At 38.4% G+C, this 25671-nt stretch overlaps 1 protein-coding gene across 3 annotated transcripts in view; it reads left to right on the plus strand.

The window, feature by feature from the left end:
- The window catches only part of LOC126246689 (eukaryotic peptide chain release factor subunit 1), a 54046-nt gene extending 29254 nt beyond the window's left edge, over positions 1-24792 (plus strand). The window contains exons 8-11 of one of the 3 annotated variants that reach the window (XR_007545385.1): positions 41-188; positions 613-720; positions 19606-19633; positions 23911-24792. Coding sequence is in view for 2 of the 3 variants with exons in the window: in XM_049948416.1 (XP_049804373.1) it covers positions 41-188; positions 23911-23993 (231 nt within the window). In the remaining variant the exon portion in view is untranslated. The remainder of the gene's footprint in view (positions 1-40; positions 189-612; positions 721-19605; positions 19634-23910) is intronic. The other 2 variants (XM_049948417.1, XM_049948416.1) reach the window with 2 other exon arrangements.
- The last annotated feature ends 879 nt before the right edge of the window (positions 24793-25671 follow it).

Consider the following 25671-nt stretch of genomic DNA (forward strand, 5'->3'; position numbering starts at 1 on the left):
GAAATTTTCTTGTAATTATATACTCATTCGTATTTTGCAGAGTGGAGTTGAACTTGAGTTAGTAGAATGCCAACCTCTTTTAGAATGGCTGGCAAACAATTATAAAAGTTTTGGTGCTACACTCGAAATTATAACGGACAAATCGCAGGAGGGTTCTCAGTTTGTCAGAGGATTTGGTGGCATAGGAGGTATGTGTAAATGACTTTTTCTCAGAACAACTGTACATAAATTACACATTTTACATTGCAATGAAATTCCATAAATAACATTATTTCTTCTCTTTATTCACATCTTTAAGTTTGATGCTTAGTGTTGAGCTAAAAGGTGCAAAATACAATGGTTTCTGCATAGTACTGCATATCTTAATATATTTTTCCATAGTTGTAAACAAGGGCCCAGCTAGGGACTGCACTACAAACTTCTGAATATAATTAAAGGACTGTTATTTATATTTGTCAGGTGGTCTGTTTTGCACTTTTTAGTGGGTTGCTCTTCAGTGAATTTTATTGGACTTGACAGTGCAATATGTACCTTTGCACTGTTTTCTCTCCCTTGTGATTGCTCAAATTGAAGAGTTGTTGAGGTCACGATAAATGTTGTGTTTTCATTCAGGAATTCTGCGCTACAAAGTTGACTTCCAGTCTCTTCAGGCAGATGAGCCTTTGGATGATGTCGACCTAGATGATTACTAAGATCTTTTGGCAGATCACATTTCATAAGGTAGTTAAGGCAGTGCCCCGCACTTGATAGTTGCTGTAGTTTCTGCTGCCTGTACTGCCACAGTTTAGCATTTTGTTGTTTCTGCACTTTTGCATTTGTGCTTTTAGTTTTCTTAAATTCATTTTATTTTTGTATTATAAATATACATATAAATGAGAATGTGTAAATTTTCTGTTAGTTGGTCTTAAAAACGAATGTTCAGTGAATTAAGATCAGATTACTTCAGAGTAGCTGGAGAATGTAGGTTTCAGTTATTTTACAGATTTTGCAGTCATTTTAGATGTTCAGTATATTACTGGGCGGTTCATCCTTTGCCTGTAGACAATGAGCTCCTGTAATAATATTTTACATGAATTATCCAAGTATAGTAGTCTTCCAAATCACTAAATATTTAATCAGGATGATTGTATCAGAATTACCGTTCAAAGCAATAGAAAAAAGTTACTTTTGATAATGCATTTCAGTAATTCCTGTTTAATTTCTGATACTTGGCTGGGGACTTACTTCTGACTAAACCAAATTTCTACATGCTCTTTCTTGAAGGGGAGAGTTAGTCTGCAGTCCTTTACTCATTTTTGGTTGGAAGCTTCTGAGTTATTTAGTATGGCATGTTATATTTGCATGGTTCATAGATTTGTTGAGATCACATTTTGTAACCGTTGAGCACGACTGAAGTATTCCCATTTTCAATGCATTTTGTCTCTTAAATTAGAAAAGCATTCAACAATTTCTTACAAATGATTGACTTATTTGTATGTGTTGTAAATTGTTTATGAAATTAAACTTGACTAATCCAGAGCAGAAGCAAATACCATCTGTATTGTAATGCTATATCCTTTCAGAATCAGTGGACAGACTGTCCTTGTCTTCAGTCAGTATTTTTATTTTAATGTGGGTTTTTTGTGTTTCCAACAAAGATAGTATGTCAATTATGTCTGTTGGCTGACAGCGTTTCCTTTGTTGCTGTTATTACAATAGTGGTGTAGTTTTTTTAGAGTGTGGGAGTATTTTGTGTTGCCCTGCAGTGTGCCTTTTGTCATTCCCAGAATCTGTAATTAACATAAAGTAGACTTGTATCTTTAGTGTGTAGTTTGTTAGTTGGCAATATAAACACTCGAGATACACTTGCTTCCAGTTTCTTTTACTGAATTTTGTAGAATGTAGTAGTTTGTTGGCAAAACTTATGTTGAACTGTTATAAATGACATTTGTGTGTGTTATACAGCAAGAAAAGTAATTACTTTCTGCGAATATTGTTTATTAAAAAACAGGAATATGCTGCTATTTTAACTGACAACATTTGTCTGCTGAGTTGTGTTTAGTCATTCACAATAAAGCTTTTGTGTGTAAAATTTGGCACTGATCTCTCTCTCTCTCTCTCTCTCTCTCTCTCTCTCTCTCTCTCTCTCTGAGCACTGATTAATAATGAAAAGCAATGGTGTGCATAGCAACAGAAACTGAGAACAAGAAAAATTACAAACTGTAGTAATAAGACACAAACACATGGTTTTGAGGATTTTATATTAAATAACAGAAGCATTGCATTGAACAGTTGTAGAACTTAATGATTAAGTGACATAACAATGAGGAGCAGGTGATGGGACTGTAGTAGGAGGTAAGGTGGGATGAAAAAATGAGAAAAAATGAAACTTGAAACTTCCTGGCAGATCAAAACTGTGTGCCGGACCGAGACTCGAACTTGGGACCTTTGCCTTTCACAGGCAAGTGCTCTGCCAACTGAGCTACCCAAGCATGACTCACGACCCATCCTCACAGCTTCAATTCTACCAGTACCTCGTCTCCTACTTTCCAAACTTCACAGAAGCTCTTCTGCGGACCTTGCAGAAATAGCACTCGTGGAAGGAAGGATATTGCAGAGACATGGCTTAGCCACAATGTGGGGGATGAGAAAGAATACCAAATAGTTCATTTAGCAAACAGTTAAAATGTAACACTTAGTGTATTACTGACACTAGTTGTGAGAATTTCACCAAAAGTACAGGGCAAGAAAAAATTGTGGGGAAAATCTGATCTAGTGACTGCAGTGAATGGGAAAACTTCCTTGTTGCTTAAAGATACCTGGAATGGTGTGTTGGAAGCAGCATACCGATTAGATGTGCAAGACTTGGTAATACTAGATTTAATCAGTAATCTGTTGTACCGTAGTATTTCAAATATTCTGAAGGGAAACGTGTAAGAAAAGATGGAGCTCTCCAGTTATTTTAATCTGACTTTTAATAGCTTATAATATTAGAGGAGGAAAGTTGCTACTCACCATATAGCGGAGAGGCTGAGCCGCGATACACAACAAAATGATTCACACTATTACAGCTTTCGGCCATTAAGGCCTTTGTCAGCTACACACACACACACACACACACACACACACACACACACACACACACACACACACACACACACGCGCGCGAAAACTTGCACTCATATCCGCAGTATGACAACTGAAACCACACAGCTATAATTGTGTGAATCTTTTTGTTGTGCCTATCGCGACTCAGCATCTCCGCTATGTGGTGAGTAGCAACTTTCCTTCTCTCATATTGTTACGTTCCATCCTGGGTTTTCCATTGTTTGATTTTATTAGCTAATTGTAGACAGCCTTTCATAACATAATCTGAGTGAATTATCAAGGTTGGTGTAGAGTTCCTGAAACTTGGGGTATGAAGGTGTGAAATCTCATAAATGTGCTAGTCACTTAAAAGTGAGACTTGCTGTAAATTTTCAGACTCTGTTAGTATCTGGACTAGGAAATTCTTATTGGCCAGTTGTGCATGTTATCTCTCAAAGATTACTTCTCGACTGCACTATTGGAGACAAAAAAATGCAAGTCAGCAATAACAGCATGGTCAGTGCATAGACAGTTCACACGATGTGCACATTTGATGAAAGCATGTTGGTCACAGTTATCATGGAAACACTCTCCTGTTAATCTGTCTTTGAAACAGTACTCAAAGGTTGTTGGAAATACACCAGGAAAGTCTTTGTTGTAGCAACATTTAAAAAGTACTAATTTGATTAAGTTGGAGAATCGTGCTGCTGAAAACAGGAAATATTGCAGGTGTAGGAAGTGGTCTCTCTGCCATATTAATGTCAATGTCAGAATATAACATCGTTGTATCTGTGATAAACTTCACAAAATTATTGCACAAATGGAAGAAGAAAATGTCGGCACATTGCACTATGCTGAAATCAGCTTCTTCATGCATTAAATGCCTTAAGAAACTGTAAAGTTACGTAGTTCAGGAGTCAACCAAAAGAAGGGCTTTAGTGTTTTTATGTTTGTTTCCACATTACTACTACTACTACTACTACTACTACTACTGAAAGGAAGATTTTGAAATCCCTCTTCGCCATACTACAAGGTGTACAACTTTGCTTCCACCTTTTGCCGATATGTGGCAACAACCATAAGTAGTGGTCAAAAGAAACAGATTAGACGTCAGGCAGTTAACTTGGACCTTAGTCAACATAACCTCCTTCAAACATTACTCAATATGTGTCTGCATCATAAAGCTGTTCTTGATTGAAAATGTTAGTTTATGAGCCTAATTATCGTCATTTGTGGGAAGTGTTACTATTTTGTTTCAATATGAAGAAAACAGTGGCTGAGCCTCATTGAATGCTCTCAAGTACATACGGTAAGGATGCTACTAGTGAAAGAAAGTTTCACGAGTGGTTTCAATGCTTAAAGAATGGTGATTTTTAACGTCGTAGACTGGCATAGTGGTGGAAGAGAGAATGTTTTCGAAGATGCAGAATTGGAGACATTGCTGAGTGAAGACTCGCATCAAACTCAAGAAGAATTGGCACGATCAGTGGACATGACACAGTAAGCCATTTCAAAACGTCTCAAGGCTATGGGCACGATTCAGAAAGAAGGAACTTTGGTTCCGTGTGAGCTGAAACCAAGAGACATTGAACGGCGTTTGTGTGTTTGTGAACAGGTGCTTCAGAGGCAAAAATTAAAGGGATTTCTGCATCTCATTGTGACGGGACGAAAAATGGATTCATTACGATAACCCTATATGCAAAAAATCATGGGGATATCCCGGCCATGCACCCATGTCGACCGGCAGACCAAATATTTACAGCTCGAAGATCATGCTCTGCATTTATTGGGACCAGCTCGGTGTCGTGTACTACGAGGTGTTAAAACAAAGTTAAACAATCACTGGTGCTCGTTATCGAATGCAATTAATGCGTTCGAGCAGAGCATTAAAAGATAAAACAGCTGCAGTACAGCGAGAGGCACGATAAAGTGATTTTGCAGCACGACTATGCTTGACCCCATGTTGCAAAAGAGGTCAAAATGTACTTGGAAACATTAAAATGGGAAGTCCTACCCCACCCACCATATTCTCCAGACATTGCTCCCTGTATCACCTGTTTAGCTCAATGGCGCATGGCCTGGCTGACCAAGACTTCCAACCTCATGAAGATGTCATAAATTGGATTGATTCGTGGATCGCGTCAAAAGATGAACAATTTTTTCGACGCAGGATTCGTACATTGCCCTAAAGGTGGGAGAAAGTAGTGGGCCAGCTGTGGAAAATACTTTGAATGATACACATATAATCAATTTGTTTCATTAAAGCCTGTAATGTTGGGGAAAAAGATAGTGTAAGCAAAGTTGTACACCTTACAGTAGATTTGGTAACAAGTATTTTGATATTTGGTAAATTTGTATCAGTATTTGCAGGAAAATTGCTGGTGGGCCCAGATACAGGCATGCAAATGGGGTAGCAGTGTGTCATTCATCATCATCCCAGGCCTTATTGTACATGTGTGTGTGTGTGGCTGCCGTTATGAATCCAATTGCACCAAAGATGTACTTGCTTCCCTTCACTGCAAGAGTCTGTCCAGATTGTAACTCTTTATCGAACCTTGATTGGTCAGCATTAATTGCTTGATATGATGACGGGTGCTTTTCTTCGGTGAGAGATCTGATTTCTTTCACGAACTGATAAGCTGTATCTAGAATGTCGGCATACATTTCAGCCAACAGCTTGCTAACTTTATGGGCTATTTTGTAACAGACGATTTTATTCTTACATTTAAATTCATTACCCACAAGTGGAAGCTTTGAACTGCAGTGAATTGTGGGGGTGGGTTATCTTCATTTTCAGTGCCTAAAGTCTCAAGGTGTGGTCATGTATTATTGCGGTTTCCTGTCTCTTTGCTATAGAATTGTCGCATAATTCACGATTTATAATACCTTGCAGAATTTTTGGGTTTGACGAATGACATTGAGTTAGCATGTTTTCAAACTTTTGTTACAGTCTTGCTTTTATGTTTCTTTTCTGTGACAACACTTGTAATTTTCAGGCACGGTGTCATGCCAGCTGCTAATCCAAGACAATGCAGACAGGGAGCATCAACAATTCCATCTTTTTCCATTGGTTATTCTTTGTCCATATCTTGTACGCTTCATCCAAATATTGTTCTGGAAACTTCATTAATTTTCTTAGAAGAGATGACTGACAAGATGAACTGCAGCTTTCCTATAAATCAGCCATAGGTGAAATAGCTTCATTCCACACTACCATTTCACTGTCAGTTTCTTCACTTGATGCCAGTTAATCTATTATGTGTAGTAACCTCTGCTATTACAGCATCCTCTTGTGTCAACTGTTGCTGTATTTGTTCATAAATAACTTTCTCTTCTCCTGTAGGTACATCTTCTGCAATACCAAAATACTGTATCAATAGTCACAGTTACTGTGCATCTCATTGTTCAGGGTGCAACACTCTGTAAACACATTTCTATTACTGAGTGATACTTAAAAGAAGGGCTTCAGTGGAGAGAGGAACCTAAGGAATTTTCTTTCTAGTCAGGAAGAAAAGAGAGTTTTGTTCTGTTCTTGGCAACAACTACTGTGATTTCTTTGTGAGCTAGCTGTCCCCTTGTTATAGTAAAGTTGGAGATAAAATAGCATATGCATATGACATGCCACTCACAAATTAGTAAAATTACTGTTAGCAAAGAGTATCAGAGGGTAATTTAAGGTAAACTGACTTAATACCACAATTTAGATATATGACAGTAAAAGAATAATTGGGATTACAGAACTATAAATTTGGCTTCAAAGATATCTTTACAGTGTGAATCCCCTGTGTTCTATCAGTTTCTGAATTTCATGGGATATGTTTATAGGGAAAATCCAACAGCTTTGCTGCAGTGGTAACACCGGTTCCCATCAGATCACTGAAGTTGAGCACTGTCTGGCTTGGCTCGCACTTGGGTGGTTTACTGTCTCGGTCTGCTGAGTGCTGTTGACAAGCTGGGTGAATTTGGCACTTGAGGCCAATTGAGGAGCTGCTTGATTGGGAAGTAGCGGCACTGGTCACGAAAACTGAAAACAACTGGGAGAGCAGTGTGCTAATCACATGCCCCTTCGCATCCACATCCAGTGACGCCTAAGGGCTGAGGATGACATGGTGGCCAGTCAGTACTGTTGGACCTTCGAAGCCTATTCGGACAGTGTTTGTTTATAGGGAATGCCACTCCCTGTGATTCATTTGAGTGTGTGTAAAAGTAAACAATGTTGCTGGAAGACCATGACAAAGTTGCTGATCAACCTGGTTCCAAATGTTTCTGATAAGCAACATGTCAGGTGAGGTTGTAGGACACCATGGTATGCACAATTTTTCTCAACATGCTTGCATATTCCCCTGTGAATGCGGCTGGGCACTAGCTATCTGAAATACGGAATGATGCGTTGTCCGAAGGTTGTGTAGTGCCACAAGGGGAACTGCCCTGTATAAAAGGTGGTGGGAAGTACTGCATTGTTAATAGAGGAGGAGAGCTCAGGGAGTTCGAATGTGGATGAGTCATCAGTTGTCTACGGAGCAAAAATCCATCGGGGACATTTCAACCTTCTAAAGCTGCCCAAGTCTTCTGTTGGTGATGTGGTCATTAAAAGTAAATGCAAAGGACATAACACCTAAACCATGGGAAGGCAGACCTCATGTGCTGACAGACGGTCAAGGACGATTGAACATTACAGGGGTGGTTGTAAAAGATTGCATTAATCAGCAGAAGGAATTGCACAAGTTTCAAAGTGCTACCAGTAATCCAGTTAACACAATGACTATGAATTTGGAGTTACAAATGGGGTACAGTGGTCAAGCAGCTTCTCATGAGTGACACATTTCTCTAGTCAGTGCTAAAAGTTGTACTTGAGGTTATGTGAAGAGCAGTGTCATTAGACAGTGGATGACTGTTCTCGGAGCGATCAATTGTGCTTTACCCTGGGGCAATCTGATGGAGAGATCAGGGTTTGGCAAATGCCTAAAGAAATTCCCGTGCTATCATGTGCAGTGCCAACAGTGAAGTACGAAGAGAGTGGTGTTGCAATGTGGGGGTGTTGCACATGGTTAATATGTGGTTCCTGTTTTGCACTCACAAGAAACATAAATGCAGTAGGATGTAAATGTGTATTACAGCATTATGTTCTGTGTACAGCTGAGAAACAACTCGGAGACAGTGATTGTTCATGTCAGCATAACACACAATTTGTAATTAAGTGGCATCACTGAGACGATAGTTTGTGGACAGTAGCATTCCTGAAATCGACTGACCTGCCAGGACTCTGACTTTAATCCTGTCTAACATCTTTGGGATGATTTAGAATGTCAACTTCGCTCCAGGCCCCAGCATCCAACATTCTTCCTGTCTCTGGTCTCGACTTTTGCGGAAGAAGGGTCTGCTGTTCCTCCACATACATTCAGACACCACACTGAAAGTGTCAACAGCATAGTTAAACATGTCATACAGGTAACCCTTTATTAATGTGCATTAACAGCTGTCTCAATACATTTTCTTAGATTGTATGTTTTACTTCTCAGTAGGCCAGTGACATTGTTCAATTCAGTCTAAGGTCCTGCAGGCTCAGAACATGGAAACCAGTGAAAGCTTTTGTGTGTGTGTGTGTGTGTGTGTGTGTGTGTGTGTGTGTGTGTGTGTGTAAACTACAGTGCAGAATTGTTGACGCAGAGAGATCTACACGCATTGCTTCAGCATCAAGCTGGCAGGAATGTCCAAGTACTATGGTACTTCATGCTGCTGCACACAAAGCAGTTGTCACACTGTGCTCTGGTTGCATTGCTTGCCTCAGTAGTCACTCTTTTGCCTCATATGATCCTCTTGTATCCAGTGGTTCCCCACTGTCACCACTGTCAGAGCAGTGTGGTTTGAAATGTTGTGGAATCACAGGCAAATTCTGTTCTTGAAGTCACCCCTTTTGAACTGCCTCAAATGCAGATATTTTGAAATTGAACACCCCCCACCCCATTATTTCATCATCATTTGAAACTTCTTAAATAGTTGAACATGGAGCTCTTCTGTCTCTCAAGAGTTGGTGTTCCTAGGGTTTGGTGTGCATTGTTTGCATTTTATGTATTACTTCCTAAGTAATTACTTGTCATTGGTATGCTTTCCTAAAAAACATGCAAATTAAAATTCATTCAGATTATTCTCCCAAGATGTTAAAACTTGAAGAAATTTTAATCAGGTTTTAAACCAGGAATATAGCCATAAAAATTTCACTTGACCGACAGTAATATATAAGATACAATGTGGCTTTAAAAGGTCTATTTTCAACATAGTCTACAAAATTTGCTTTGAATCTCTTTTAGTGTGTGCAAAGACCATTTTTGATCCCTTTACTGACAGTGGTAAAGTTCTTTAAATCTCTGTATGCTCCTCACATCTAATGGTAGTTGGTTTCACCAGCTGTAGTTCATTTGTTGTGACATAGATTTTGAAACTTCCTGGCGGATTAAACCTGCTCCACATTGTTTGCTTGAACTCGGGACCTCTGCCTGTTCCTTGCAAGTGCTCATCAACTGAGATACCAAACATGACTCGAGACTCATCCTCGAAACTTTACTTGCACTGGTACCTCATTGCCTGCCTACTAAACTTCTGGTACTGGCAGAAATAAAGCTGTGAGGAGGAGTCGCGAGTCTTCATGCTTCGGTCTTCAAGTTGATAGAACGAAAGGCAAAGCTTGCCGATTTCCAATCTCGGCCCGATGCATAGTTTTAATCTACCAGGAAGTTTCATATCAGCACACATTCCTCTGCAGAGTGAAAATTTCATTCTGGGATAAAAATTCTGTCACCAAATGTCTCTTGTGCATTTGATGTTTTTGAAAATATTCATACCACCAAATAACAAGACCATTGGGAAGTTTAAAGGCAAAGTAGTTATTCCCTGAGACATAGGACATATACTTAACAACAAAATTAATATTTCTTTTTGTGGGCTGTGGGAAGCGTACTTCCAGCCTAATTAATTGTTTTGTTATGCTCATGGGAAGATGACGTAACTCTTCAAGATGTGCTTGACATTTTGGGGTAGAACGCTGTGCAAGGTGTATGAAAACTGGTACGGCAGTCAGTTTTGGTTTGTTGTGAGTTAATTACTGTCACTTATGAAGTCGGAACACATTGATTTGTTTCCACATTACATTCTACAGTGATTTGTTGTACCTTGGCGTACTAAGGGAAATGAATGGAAATCACACAATTTTCAAATCTGCGGCATAGCATGTGGATGTTTAGTGTTATAAACAGAATTTTGAAGGTTTGTGTAACGACAATCTGTAACAGATCACAGAATGGCAGTGGGAAGAATGCTTCCTACAATAGGTTTTGGTTGCCTGCATCACAAAAACTAAATTACAAAAAGTCAATTGATTACAACTCGAATATGGTTCAAAAACAGCTAACCTGACCTGAGTCACTAGCAAAAAGTGCCTGTGAAAGGGTTAGAACTGTTTTTGTAGAGTTATCTAGCCAAGCTGTTCATCAAACCAATTGAATAAATGATGAATAGTCATTTTGTGTTGGTTCTTAAAATCCTTTTGGGTTATGTTACCAAGGGTGGAAATGGCAATGTACAAAAGTTTTCTAAGTAACACCTCATAATATCTAAAAGATATTTCCAAATGTTCTACCAGTGCCTAAAAACATTACACTCTAAACTAACTTTTTAGCTGAAGTTGTTGCTGTTAACATTCTTCACTTTTTCTTCAGTGGCTCTTCCTTCTCGAACAAATTTGCCTTGAAGAATGGGTTTACTCAGGAAAGTATTTCAAGCCCGTCTCCTTTTACTGTTGTGATAAGATTGAAAGATACAGACTAAATAGTTCACACTCACTTCCTCCTTCAGTTAAGCAATTACGGAATGCCAGCAGCCGTCAGTCTTCAGGGACTGAGAATTAAGATGAAAATATTGGATTTAACCTCTTATCGTAAAAGGCATCAATCTTTCAACCTGCTATTGTTGTGCTTGTGAGCACAACTGTTAAATTCCTGAGTTTTTCATTGTGATGCTTAACATGATTTTCAGGCCTGAAGGACATAAAGGTGATGACCTCAAGAGGCTGGTGAGCTGTGCCGCCCCCCCCCCCCCCCGTCTCCCCCTCCCCAGTTGCTCAGCTAGTAATAGCATATTCTAGTTTCATTTAAAATTACAATATCACATACGTCTCATTCTTTTTCACATTTTCTGTCTAGACAGTGGACAAAAGAAGACATGTGAAATTTTAAAATTTGATGTCATTAAGTTGAGTTGTTGTTGTTTGTTTGTCTGTTTTGGGGTCAGTATTGTGTACTTACTTAATCAACAATTGTCATGCACTACCGTGTTTTGCATTTATTGTTCAGATATCGCACAGAATGTGCAAACAAAAGATTGATTCTACTGGGTATTGTAAAATAAATGTGGAATTAAAAGTTATGTAATTCTTAAGTGTCCTCCTTGAACTCAATATTTGTTAAATTTGTTTGTTCTGTCTTATAATAATTTCAATATGCTTCTTCTTCTCCTCCTTCTCCTTCTCCACCATCAAACAATGCCACATAAGAACACCAGCTGTTTTGATCCTGTAGAAAATCTGTGCCTGTGGTAATAATAGAACCAAGGAGTAAATCATAATGTAACTACTAAGAATACAGGTCGTCAACTCTGTCATCACTGAGTTGTTCTGTGGAGATGTAGTTATCATTCTGAACCTTATATAAGGTGCTGCAGAGAAACAAAAAAAAAAAAAAATTGAAATAATTACAGAAATGGAGTATTACTAAACTTCATCCAAGATTCAAAATGTTGTTCAGGACTGGAAACCACATTTTAAAAATTGCGTCAGTCAGATGCTGACCATGTTGCGCACACAGCCAGTAAGTCATTGTAGTAGGTTATGCAAAGTGCGGCACTGTGTTCCCCAGGGATTTTGACAATTTCCACTTTCGTCTGTAGTTTGAGGTAAGCCAGTGTTTTGGTCTAATCTGATGTATGATGCTCACCAGACTTCTCCATAAAAAGAAGTCGGATTGAAAGACTGGCCCAGTTGCCCAAATGTTTCACTGCTACCATAGACTGTCTGGCAGTGTGTGAGGTGGATCTGTCTTGTTGAAACCAGGAGTTGCTAATGTGTCAACATCGTGATCAGCTGTCACAGTGACGTCTGTACCTCATTCGTACTTAAAAGAAGACTTGTCACTTCACAACCTGGAAATGAACATCATTCAGTAACTCTGATATTGTGTAACGGTTCCTGTGAAGTTATTGACAAAGCACTTAAGTGAAAATTGGCTTCATAACGTATCCAGAAATTTTAATGAAGTTTGCATCTTCAGTGCTTTAACAAACAATTCTTTTACAAACTTGCAGGTGCAGGACACAGCCATTAGGATTTAGTTGTACAGTCTGAAGTTTGTGTACGTATGAAAATATAGGTGATTCAGTATTCTTCAAACACTCAGACATGAGTTGCTATGATAAAAGTTTGACCACGAAATGATTAAGTTTTGTGTGAAGGAAGCTCGCACGTCATCTGTGTGAAACAAAGGAACTTTGTGTGGCTCAGGATCTGGTTAGTGTTGCCTAAACTCTCGTTGTGCAGCTGTAAAATTGTTGCTATGTTTGTGAAACACACGTGCAGTGACTACCTACCCTGAACAGGTAACTCTGCTGGCAACTAAATGTATGACTGCTATGTAACTCAGCACCTTGCCCCCCCCCCCCCCCCCACCTTTTCCATGATGCTGGGGCTTTGGATATCAACTTCAAATTGATGCTAATTTCATGCATGGTGGAATTATAAGTTCACAGTGGAATCTTTGTGTGTGTGTGTGTGTGTGTGTGTGTGAGAGAGAGAGAGAGAGAGAGAGAGAGAGGGGGGGGGTTGCTGATTGTAAAGTCTAGAAATGGCTTTATCATTTAATCTCTTAACACTAATTATACAAAATGATGCAGCTTCTTTTCACTATCCATACTGTAGATTCTTTGTTCTAAACTATTGCTCCACTGCATCATAGAACAAACTGTTGCTGCTCAGTCCAGAGTTGTATGGCTACTATTTTGTGCACTCTTAAAACAATCTTCAAGTAGGATCTTCATACAATATCATTAATGTACACAAATGTGTGTAACCTGGAATTCGATAAAATTTTACTTCAGATGTTCACTGCGACAGCACTGCCTTGATCCATACCACTTTGTGGCTTCCCTCGTTTATCATCCTGCTGAAGGATAGGTGCAGAAACATTTTTGTTTGGGATCCGGTAACATGATGGATATTACGTAAAGTTGATTTTTGTAAACCTTTTCATCCCATAACATGTAAATTATTTAGTTGTTGTATTGGTTTGTTGTGTTTTTCATTTTCTATGGAGTAAAGCAAAAACGTTATTGTAATGCCTCCGCATGTCTTAATTGTTTCCAATAAATATAATCAGTTCTAAAAGCAAAAAGCATTTGACTTTTTGTGAAATCATATTATTAAATATAACTTTTTTAAGTCTTTCTAGCTGCAATGTTTATGGGATGAATTAGCTGTCTTTGTCATGGAGTAAGGCATTAGCCACTGAGGATGGGTCGATGACTAAAGGGTAGTTACTGGCTTAAAATTCCAAAAATCTGGGGTTAAATTCTGTGTTGGGTCTCATACATAGTCTTCTTGTGCCACTTGCTTCACATCATTTACTTGCGAACGTGAAAAAGTGACAAAATAGCACCATAATAGCAACATGACTAGTAAAGCATAAGTTTTCAAACCAAACTTACACATCATAGGTTTAAGACAGTTTTGTTTTACTTTAGTCACAGTGAACAGGTGAAGTGGATGTATTGCAACTACACACTTGATCTATACATAAGGTAGTGCAATTATTTTGAAAGTTAACAAATGGGTTACAGCAAGATAGTTAAAAAAAGATTTATTTTGGTTATAATGCTTGCTAGCTACTGATTGACGATTGTTAACTAGATCAGAGCACTTTCTGTAGCCAGAATAGGATAGCATTCTCTGTAACACAGTTGGGGTTCAGATGTAATGGCTGCTGTTGCACTATCAGTGATAGGTTCTTGATTCCACTGTTTAGCAAACTGCATAAATAATCTAGGTGTAAGGAGTCCACTTGTTGTCTGATGCACGAAAAAAAGGGATGAAAAGGTGCTTATACACACTGACAGGAGAGCAGATGGGGACAGGCAGGGGAGGGGGGGTATTTGGGTGAGGTGATTAGAGGGAGAAGGAATCAGTAGGGGGTGTTGGCTGCGCCCCCCCCTCCCCCACCCTACTGATTCCTTCTCCCTCTAATCACCTCACCCGACAAAAAAAGGAATGAAAAGGCGCTTAAACACACTGTGCTGTGATAACAGGACAGCACGTGGACTGGGGGGGGGGGGGGCTGAGGGTTGTCGGGTGAGGAGATTAGAAGAAGGAATCAGTGGGGGGTGTTAAAAAGAGGTGGCTGAAGGCTTGGAGGGAGGCAGCTGGTGTGCAAGGTAGAACAGGATGCGGAGGCAGCAGGTGTATGGATAGGATAACTCCCATCTCTATAGTTCAGAAAATCTGTGAAGAGGGGGGACAGGGAGGAGCCAAGACACCACTGGTTGTGAAGCTGTCATGTCAGCAGAGCCTGTTGTGCCACTGGGAGGTCAACTTTTTGGCCACAGTTTGACAGTAGCCATGCATTGTGGTTGGTGGTTATGCCCACGTAAAATGCCGTGCCGAGATTGCAACAGAGCTGGTACACTATGACTGAATTCACAGGTGGCCCTGCCTATGATGGGATAGGATAAACCTGTGACTGGACTGGAGTAGGATGTGTTGGCTGGGTGAATCTGGAAGGTCTTGCATCTGGGTCTTTCACTTGTGGCAAGGGGTTGCGTGTGGAAGTGGCATATGGGTGGACCAGAATGTTCTGTAGGGTGGGTAGACATCAGAACACCTTGGGTTGGGTAGACATCAGAACACCATTTTAGGTGGGGTGGAAAGGATTGTGGGTGTGGTCTACTCATTTCTGGTCAGCATGTTCAATAAGTCGATGCCTTGCCAAAGGACCTGGTTAAGTTGCTCCAGTCATTGTTGGTACTGGGTGATAAGTGGGAGGGGGCTCCTTTGTTGTTTCTTTGGAGAGTGGTGGCTGTGGTGGTGCAGTTAGGAGTGTGCAAGAAATCTGGGGACTGTGTTTGAGGGATTGGCCTTTGAGACCTTCAGCATGCAGATACCGTCAAAAAGTGGTGGGCTAAATGGGATTAATTTTTTAATGTGCAAAGGGTGGCAGCCCCCCCATGAACCATGGACCTTACTGTTGGTGGGGAGGCTTGCGTGCCTCAGCGATACAGATAGCTGTACTGTAGGTACAACCACAACGGAGGGGTATCTGTTGAGAGGCCAGACAAACGTGTGGTTCCTGAAGAGGGGCAGCAGCCTTTTCAGTAGTTGTAGGGGCAACAGTCTGGATGATTGACTGATCTGGCCTTGTAACATTAACCAAAACGGCCTTGCTGTGCTGGTACTGCGAATGGCTGAAAGCAAGGGGAAACTATGGCCGTAATTTTTCCCGAGGGCATGCAGCTTTACTGTATGATTAAATGATGATGGCGTCCTCTTGGGTAAAATATTCCGGAGGTAAAATAGTCCCCCATTCGGATCTCCGGGCGGGGACTACTCAAGAGGGTGTCGTTATCAGGAGAAAGAAAACTGGCGTTCTACGGATCGGAGCGTGGAATGTCAGGTCCCTTAATCGGGCAGGTAGGTTAGAAAATTTGAAAAGGGAAATGGATAGGTTAAAGTTAGATATAGTGGGAATTAGTGAAGTTCGGTGGCAGGAGGAACAAGACTTCTGGTCAAGGTGAATACAGGGTTATAAACACAGTCAAATAGGGGTAATGCAGGAGTAGGTTTAATAATGAATAGGAAAATAGGAACGCGGGTAAGCTACAACAAACAGCTTAGTGAATGCATTATTGTGGCCAAGATAGATACGAAGCCCACACCTACTACAATAGTACAAGTTTATATGCCAAACTAGCTCTGCAGATGACGAAGAAATTGAAGAAATGTATGATGAAATAAAAGAAATTATTCAGGTAGTGAAGGGAGACGAAAATTTAATAGTCATGGGTGACTGGAATTCGAGTGTAGGAAAAGGGAGAGAAGGAAACTTAGTAGGAGAATATGGATTGAGGCTAAGAAATGAAAGAGGAAGCCCCCTGGTAGAATTTTGCACGGAGCACAACTTAATCATAGCTAACACTTGGTTTAAGAATTATGATAGAAGGTTGTATACATGGAAGAACCCTGGAGATACTAAAAGGTATCAGATAGATTATATAATGGTAAGACAGAGATTTAGGAACCAGGTTTTAAATTGTAAGACATTTCCAGGGGCAGATGTGGACTCTGACCACAATCTATTGGTTATGACCTGTAGATTAAAACTGAAGAAACTGCAAAAAGGTGGGAATTTAAGGAAATGGGACCTGGATAAACTGAAAGAACCAGAGGTTGTACAGAGTTTCAGGGAGAGCATAAGGGAACAATTGACAGGAATGGGGGAAAGAAATACAGTAGAAGAAGAATGGGTAGCTTTGAGGGATGAAGTAGTGAAGGCAGCAGAGGATCAAGTAGGTAAAAAGACGAGGGCTAGTAGAAATCCTTGGGTAACAAAAGAAATATTGAATTTAATTGATGAAAGAAGAAAATATAAAAATGCAGTAAATGAAGCAGGCAAAAAGGAATACAAACGTCTCAAAAATGAGATTGACAGGAAGTGCAAAATGGCTAAGCAGGGATGGCTAGAGGACAAATGTAAGGATGTAGAGGCTTATCTCACTAGGGGTAGGATAGATACTGCCTACAGGAAAATAAGAGACCTTTGGAGAAAAGAGAACCACTTGTATGAACATCAAGAGCTCAGATGGAAACCCAATTCTAAGCAAAGAAGGGAAAGCAGAAAGGTGGAAGGAGTATATAGAGGGTCTATACAAGGGCGATGTACTTGAGGACAATATTATGGAAATGGAAGAGGATGTAGATGAAGATGAAATGGGAGATATGATACTGCGTGAAGAGTTTGACAGAGCACTGAAAGACCAGAGTTGAAACAAGGCCCTGGGAGTAGACAACATTCCATTGGAACTACTGACGGCCTTGGGAGAGCCAGTCCTGACAAAACTCTACCATCTGGTAAGCAAGATGTATGAAACAGGTGAAATACCCTCAGACTTAAAGAAGAATATAATAATTCCAATCCCAAAGAAAGCAGGTGTTGACAGATGTGAAAATTACCGAACTATCAGTTTAATAAGTCACAGCTGCAAAATACTAACGCGAATTCTTTACAGACGAATGTAAAAATCTGTAGAAGCCGACATCTGGGGAGATCAGTTTGGATTCCGTAGAAATATTGGAACACGTGAGGCAATACTGACCTTAAGACTTATCTTAGAAGAAAGATTAAGGAAAGGCAAACCTACGTTTCTAGCATTTGTAGACTTAGAGAAAGCTTTTGACAATGTTGACTGGAATACTCTCTTTCAAATTCTAAAGGTGGCAGGGGTAAAATACAGGGAGTGAAAGGCTATTTACAATTTGTACAGAAACCAGATGGCAGTTATAAGAGTCGAGGGGCATGAAAGGGAAGCAGTGGTTGGGAAGGGAGTAAGACAGGGTTGTAGCCTCTCCCCGATGTTATTCAATCTCTATATTGAGCAAGCAGTAAAGGAAACAAAAGAAAAATTCGGAGTAGGTATTAAAATCCATGGAGAAGAAATAAAAACTTTGAGGTTCGCCGATGACATTGTAATTCTGTCAGAGACAGCAAAGGACTTGGAAGAGCAGTTGAACGGAATGGATGGTGTCTTGAAGGGAGGATATAAGATGAACATCAACAAAAGCAAAACGAGGATAATGGAATGTAGTCAAGTCGGGTGATGCTGAGGGAATTAGACTAGGAAATGAGACACTTAAAGTAGTAAAGGTGTTTTGCTATTTGGGGAGCAAAATAACTGATGATGGTCGAAGTAGAGAGGATATAAAATGTAGACTGGCAATGGCAAGGAAAGCGTTTGTGAAGAAGAGAAATTTGTTAACATAGAGTATAGATTTAAGTGTCAGGAAGTCATTTCTGAAAGTATTTGTATGGAGTGTAGCCATGTATGGAAGTGAAACATGGACGGTAAATAGTTTGGACAAGAAGAGAATAGAAGCTTTCGAAATGTGGTGCTACAGAAGAATGCTGAAGATTAGATGGGTAGATCACATAACTAATGAGGAGGTACTGAATAGGACTGGGGAGAAGAGGAGTTTGTGGCACAACTTGACCAGAAGAAGGGATCGGTTGGTAGGACATGTTCTGAGGCATCAAGGGATCACCAATTTAGTATTGGAGGGCAGCGTGGAGGGTAAAAATCGTAGAGGGAGACCAAGAGATGAATACACTAAGCAGATTCAGAAGGATGTAGGTTGCAGTAGGTACTGGGAGATGAAGAAGCTTGCACAGGATAGAGTAGCATGGAGAGCTGCATCAAACCAGTCTCAGGACTGAAGACCACAACAACAACAAGGGTGGCGGCTACCAAAATGCAGGTACTGTTGGGTATTGGTGGGTTTGGTATACAGAGACATATGCATGGTGCCATCATATCCAGGTTGAAGAGGACCAAGTAAGGCATACGGGGAGAAGTGTTGAGGTTGTGGAGGAATGACACTAGGGTATCTTGGCCCTGGGGGAATACTATGGAGCTACCAGTGAACGTGAACCAGACAAGGTGTTTAAAGTTTTGGGAGGCTAGGAAAGTTTCATGTGTCTAACACAGCTACCCATCCTAGTTCACCCGCCAAACTGCAATACCAGCATTTTGTGTCCAGCTGGAATGTTATGTGCCTAAATTATTGAAAAATGGTTTTCTTGGTTTACAAAGCCCCCTTTCTGCAATACGCACAAATGTTTGGCTGTTTGAATGCTATTATTTGTAATTGGTTCTAATACCTTACTTATTGTTTCGTTGTCAGTTGTAGTAAACAGTTAGCAGACATTATAAAGATAGAAGTTATAAAGAAATTTATCATTTTGCATTGGTGTGTTACTCCTTGTACTTCGAAATTTCTTAATAGATAAAAAATGCAGTTTGTAAGTTTTTAAAGAGAAAATGGTATGGTTTTTGTCATTATGAACTGAAATTTATTGTATTTTTCAGAGGTAATTTACTTATGTTTTTGGTATGTTGTTTGAGAAAATAGGAAAGTCAGTTTTATTGTACTCACGTAGAGAATTTCCAAGGTTTTAACTATCAGCTTTATACTTTCTTTATAATGCGTACTTGAAAAATTTGTGTTTCATGACATTTCTTAGACATAATTTAATTTTGTGCATGTTTGGACGTAGTGCGAAGTTGTGTGTGTGTGTGTGTGTGTGTGTGTGTGTGTGTGTGTGTGTGTGTCTCTTGCATGCTCAATGATATAAGTCATTCTTCTTTTAAACTTTGTAGGCTTCTTATCTTATTAATTACCTGTGAATTTTATGAGCAACATTTATACAGTATTAAAATTTAATTTTTATTATTCAGCTTGCTCATATAAGTGCCCACAAAACAGGTGAGTTTACTTTCTTTAGTTTTTGTCTAAATAGCTTCTTTCAATTATTTTGTCACTTTTTGAGAACCAGGACTCTTTCTTTACATTATGAAGACAATGAAGAATTGTGTAAAATATTTTTAATTATGTCATAAATACCAAATTTTTTGCTAAAAATATTATTTACTGTGTTTTCATTACTGTGTGACAGTTGCCATGTCTGAGCTGAAAGTCTTTAAGTTCAGAATGTGATGTTGCAATTGAGAATATTACCCTTTCTCGATGTTCGTTGCTCTTGATACTAAATTTAGTTTCTGATGGTTTTTGTTTTGGTGAAACGACATACACTAATTTACTAGTCACGTTTAAGTAGAAATGTCAGCTGCATTCAATCTTCAGAGTAGCACCAGTTACGAGCAATCTTTCTGTTAACTGTGATGGTAGAAGCTGATAAATTTACAGCTATTCTGCTGAGCTAGTTTGAAGAATCCCATAGATTTGTTTTCTTTGGTATCAGATATTTTGAGCATGTTTTTGTGAATAAAACCTTTCTGATACTGTGGCACTCTCGTGTAGTATCACTTTCAAAATTATTTCTGTGAAAAATCTTTTGTAAAAGGTTGTGAGTGTTCTTGAAGAATAGGTCTTTGTCATATACTTACTCACCGAAGTGTAATTCTGACTGTATCCAGTTGCAGAATATTTCATATATATTCCTCTTGTGTCTTCAGTTAAGACACGACTTGTGCATGCAATTGATTTTTCTAATGTAGCCTGTTCATTACATCTTCTGTCACTTGCTGGACTTTCCGAAATAGCAGAATCCAGAAATAAGATTTCCTCTCTGGGTGTAATACTGTGAGAAAATCTGATGTAAGTGTGTGTGTGTGTGTGTGTGTGTGTGTGTGTGTGTGTGTGTGTGTGTGTGTGTGTAAATATTTACAGTGAATAATTTATGAAATTTCAACTCAAACACAATTTTAATCTGATTCAGAATGTTGCATGATGTAGAAAAAACAAAAATTATTGAAATTGTTTTGATATCAGTTGAAGCAGAAAAATTATTGAAATTGTTGATATCAGTTGAAGCAGAAGACAAAAAGTGAAAATGTGCATGCACCGAGAAAATGCTTATACCTCAAATTAGATTATTCAGCATAATGTGATAGAAGATAAAGCCAAATAGGCTGTAGTTTTAGAACTTTTCTCTGTTTTGAGTCCATCTGTACCATTCAGAGCATCTTTTTAATACCAAAACCCAATTTTATTAACATTTCTGATTTCTCCTGTAATACATGCTATTTAAAAGTGTTGAAGTAAAAGCTGCATCCCTAAAAAATGATTGTGGGAAACAGATGTGCTTATAAAGCTTGAATGTATGATCACGCATGTGAAAAGCCATGCCAAACAAAAAAGGATGAAATGTACAGGTTTGAAGTTTTAAGAGCGTCTTTGATAGACGACCATTTCCCTCATTTAGTGCTCTTTCATTCTGAAATATTGCTCCACTTATGTAAATAGAGGATACCAGTTGGTATTGCTTCCTCGTGCTCAATAGTGTACAGTAGCACTGCCTGTCATCCTGAACCCTTCTGAATGTGGGATGAGATTTCTCATGTCATCCAAATCTGTTTCCTCCTCCTCCTCCTCCTCCTCTCCTTCTGTGTTACTTCCCCCTGCATCAACATTTCCATAGTATTGTTGGCAGTTAGTTCACTAACTTGTTCATTTTTCATCTATTCTGTGACTTCCTCTGCATCGACATGGTCAAAGCACAGTACATATTTGAGCAACAAAATGGTATCGTTTTCATCTTTGTCTTCAGTTTCACACATGGATTCGAAGTTATAATGTTCATCATCACTGTCTATAAGGATTCTCAAAGACCTTACTAGTGATGCGTTAGTCTCTTCCTCGGCTTCGGCCAACCGCCTTATGACATCTTCATTATGGTTACAGTCTTATCAATTGCGGATATTGACAAACTGAGATGGTGGTGGCAATACTTATTATTTAACATTACAAGTATGCCATGGTCCATCAACTGACAAAGAGCTGTCATATTTGGTGGTAAAAATAATGCTTTGATATCTCCATCTGTGAGTTTATCACTGGCATGACGTGAAGGCATGTTAAAAGAAACAGTAGAGCAAATATCTCTACAGCTAGTACAAATTCATTTTGGAACCAGCTTTCAAAGATTTCTGAATTCATCCATGCTTTTTTTGAGTGTAATGTAGGAGTAATGATTGTTTTTTAGGTTTTTGAAAGATCTAGGTTTCCACAATTTCCCTATTAATGTAATCTTAAAATTTTGTCAGATAAATTACTGCAAGCTAGTATATTACAGTAACTAAATACTTTTTCTTGTATCCAGGTACCACAGCTTCCTTTTTTAAGCAGTCATTTTCGTTGGGAATATTTTGTAATTTAAACCACTTCTGTTGCAGTTGCACAACTGTCCACCAGAAATTCCCTCCTTGTCAGTTAACTTAATGTCTTTAAACAATGGCACAGCCTCTTCATCAGTTGATAAATTCTCTCCACTAATGGTGGTAGAATACCGATTCGTTTTTCCCCTGATCTGACCATCCATCACTGGTTATAAATTCTGAATCTTTTTCCATTTACTGCTGAAATTGCAGTTCTTTTTCCTGCAATATTGGCCCAGTAATGGGCAAACCTTTTCCTTGTAAATGTTAATGCCAGAAAAATAAAGCAGTAGTTTTAGTTGCTACCAATCCCAGTCACATTAAAGCATATAGCTTCTGATCTGTAGTCACTACAAGTTGTTGTTGTTGGTTTTTTTCCCTCTGTGTGTGTGTTCATTGTTGTGAGCACTGGCAAAGGGCTTCTAAGTATCATTTGTTGAAGAGTGGCTCTGTTAATTTATTCAATACAAACAATACAGTAGTACCTTATAACTGTGGCTTCAGATGAGTTAGAAGCAAAATCACATGCAACAATTTGAAAGGCTACATAGCATTGTAGCAGGGTCCACTTGCCTAACCTTTGGAAAAGTACAGTACTTAAAATAGATTAATCTTTAATTTTATCACAGAATATTGCTTTGATATTAAGTAGGCTAAAGTTCTGTCCCTGGTGGTCTGTCAAAAGCCATATTTACAATATGTTGAAGTCTGTTGTAATGGTTGCATTTCCAAAACTAAAGCAAGATAAAACACTAAACTGACATAGGGATAAGTTTGTCGTAGTTTTTTTAATACCAACTACTTTTATCTAACAGTTTCTCCTCTTGTAGTTAAACATTGTAAATCACAGTAAGGATACCAAATTCTCTGCACATTTTCTTTTGTTTGTCTTCTGCTACCACTACTTATAAAATTTCAGTAATTTATGGGATACAAAATTTGGGACAAGATTTATATAGATTTATTAAAGTAGAGTAAAAATTTTTTGTCATCTTTTTTGTCCACTATAAATATCCACATAGACCAATTCTGTATTGTTCATATAAAATAGGTGTGACATGTTGATGCTTTTGTGTCTGTATAAATTTCTCAAGATTTTTTGTCATGTCCATAGTGCCATCTGTTGAGTTCACTGCTTCCAAACACTTAAATCTTCCTATGCCATTATTTGTGATCTGGGGCTGTTTTCTTGCCAGAATTCTGTGTGTCCTGTAGACTCGCCCAGTATTAACACATTGTGCGTGCAGTGAATTTCCTTTTCGTTATTCTTAAATGTAATCAACTTGAGTTTTGCAGTCACTGGGTCTTAACTTACTTAACTTTTTTATTCAATTAATCTGCGTTAGATGCTCCATATGTTTGCTATGTTTCCTGCTCTTTCAATTCCCAACACATTCAAGGAAGTTACAGGGAATAAAATTACTATCATATCTTTTAACTGTTACTTGAAAGCTGTTATGTGTAACAGTCTCATCTGTGAATTATTTGTGAAATTCATCATTTGGACTCTAGTTGTAGAAAGGATCTAAAATTTCAGAAGGAAATTAGCCGATGTCATGACAGCGAAAAAAAAAAAAAGCTGTTCTGTTACTCAGACTTCTAATCTGATAGTTTTCACTGTGAGTGTAATATGCTCCACTATTTCATATCTTACCTTAAAATGAAGAAAACGGGATATTAGTGTGATGATATTGTTTCAGTAGGCAGCTCAAAAGCCCATCATGTCAATTGAGATTCATTTTATGACTTTTTGAAAGTGTAACCTAAAATGCAAGCTATGTAAGACAGAAATGACAATTGTTTCTTGGAGTGCTGGTGAAGCTTTTGTTTGCATGTCGTAAAGATGAGTACTGTTTATTGTTGCAGGTTTACTTCGATACAAGGTAGACTTCCAAAGTATGCAGTGTGATGAGTTGGAAGATGATCTATATGACATTGATGACTACTAGGAAACAATTGTAACATAGTTTTTATCTGAACTGTCGTCTGCATGTGGTGGCCAACTCTCCGAACCATGTTTTTGATGTTTGTGAATGTTAAAGTTTTTGCGATTATAAAGAATGCCTTTATACTGATTGGAAGATTGCATTAGTCAGTTCTTTAAAAACATGGTTGGTGGAGGAACTTTAAAATAAGACTGCCATGTGGACAAAGAATAAGAAATTTCTAGTAAATACCACAGAGTTGACTTCACTGTCAAGTTACACTGAGCAAATGAAATGCTCAAGGTACTGACTTAAGACCCTGAAGTGCTTTCTCAGAGTTTTCATTTGGTTGTAACAGCGAATTGGACATAATGAAAATGTTTATTCTAAGATTATTTACAATTTTTCATACCGTTATGTTTATACATTTTAGTTATTTATGTTAAATGTTCCAAGATAAGCATCCTTCGTACCTGTGCTTCATTTTCACTGCTGTAAATTTGAGATTTAAGCTGCTCTATTATACAAACACACCAGGAAATTTCTGTGGATCAGAAAGTTCAAGAATTTCTGGTGTTGCAAATGAAATAGGCTCTACTGTATCTAAATGCACAGGATAATTATTTTAACCTGTTTATGGAAAGATTCTATTGGTTAAGGTTTTTAAACTAATAACCTGTAAACTGCCATTGATAGTGGAGGTAAATTGATGTTGATTGCAGAGTATTGTCATGTTTAATTTCTGACACTATATACATATATATTGTGGAAATGAATTTCTTTGTGCATTTTGGCACAACTTTAATATTAAACATGTGATGGAGCTCCTTTTGTTTTATTTATTTATATTAGGTCCTTCTACATAAATGATACTAGACTTTCTTTATAATTGTTTTAGAGTATGGGGTTGTACAATGTAAAAGAAGTAATCGGTACATAAAAGCTTTTGTAATTCTGTTTGTCAACAGTTTAATATATATTTTGTATGAAATTAGCAGTTTCATTTCATCTACAGTATGAAGCATAGGTGCAAATTGAAATGCTGATCTGTTACCCATTTTCACTCTGTACTAAGTTTTTGAGTAAGATGAGAATAAATCATACAGAGTGATTTCTGGCACTACTGTAATTTTTTGATGTGGGGACAAATGTTTCTGGTATTATCAGTGACATGCAAAACTATATATGGCTAATCACAAAGGAACTTAAAAAGTATTCCTTGATTTGTTGTGTTGATTTGGAAAGTGATATAAAAATGTTCGCAGTTGCTCCCACCAGCTCAAAGTGACCAGAATTTAAAAACATTGTTATTGAGTGAAGCATATGAATAAAAGTGAGTGTCAGAAAGTTGAAGTTCATAAATGTCTAATAGAGAGTTTGATGGTCTGTGTGTGATCCAGTCATAATCAGCAATTGGTGACATGTATCCATGCATAATTTGCACAGCTTCTGTAGAAATTTTGCGCATTGAGTCAGCCTAAACGTTATGTAAACATAATTGGTGTGTGTGGCATTGTGCTCTGTCCATCTACAGATGAACAGTGGCATAAACTTCATACAAATTTTTGAGACGAAAATACGTTGCACACATTTGTGTGTATTGAAGTAATTTTGTTCGTTGTACAAACTTCATGGGGGAAGAATTCCTGGCAGCAAGATGTTTTTGAGATTCTGAATGTCATTGAATGAAGTTGCCAAGCAA

Source organism: Schistocerca nitens, chromosome 1 (genome assembly GCF_023898315.1).
Source record: "Schistocerca nitens isolate TAMUIC-IGC-003100 chromosome 1, iqSchNite1.1, whole genome shotgun sequence".
Lineage (NCBI taxonomy): Eukaryota > Metazoa > Arthropoda > Insecta > Orthoptera > Acrididae > Schistocerca > Schistocerca nitens.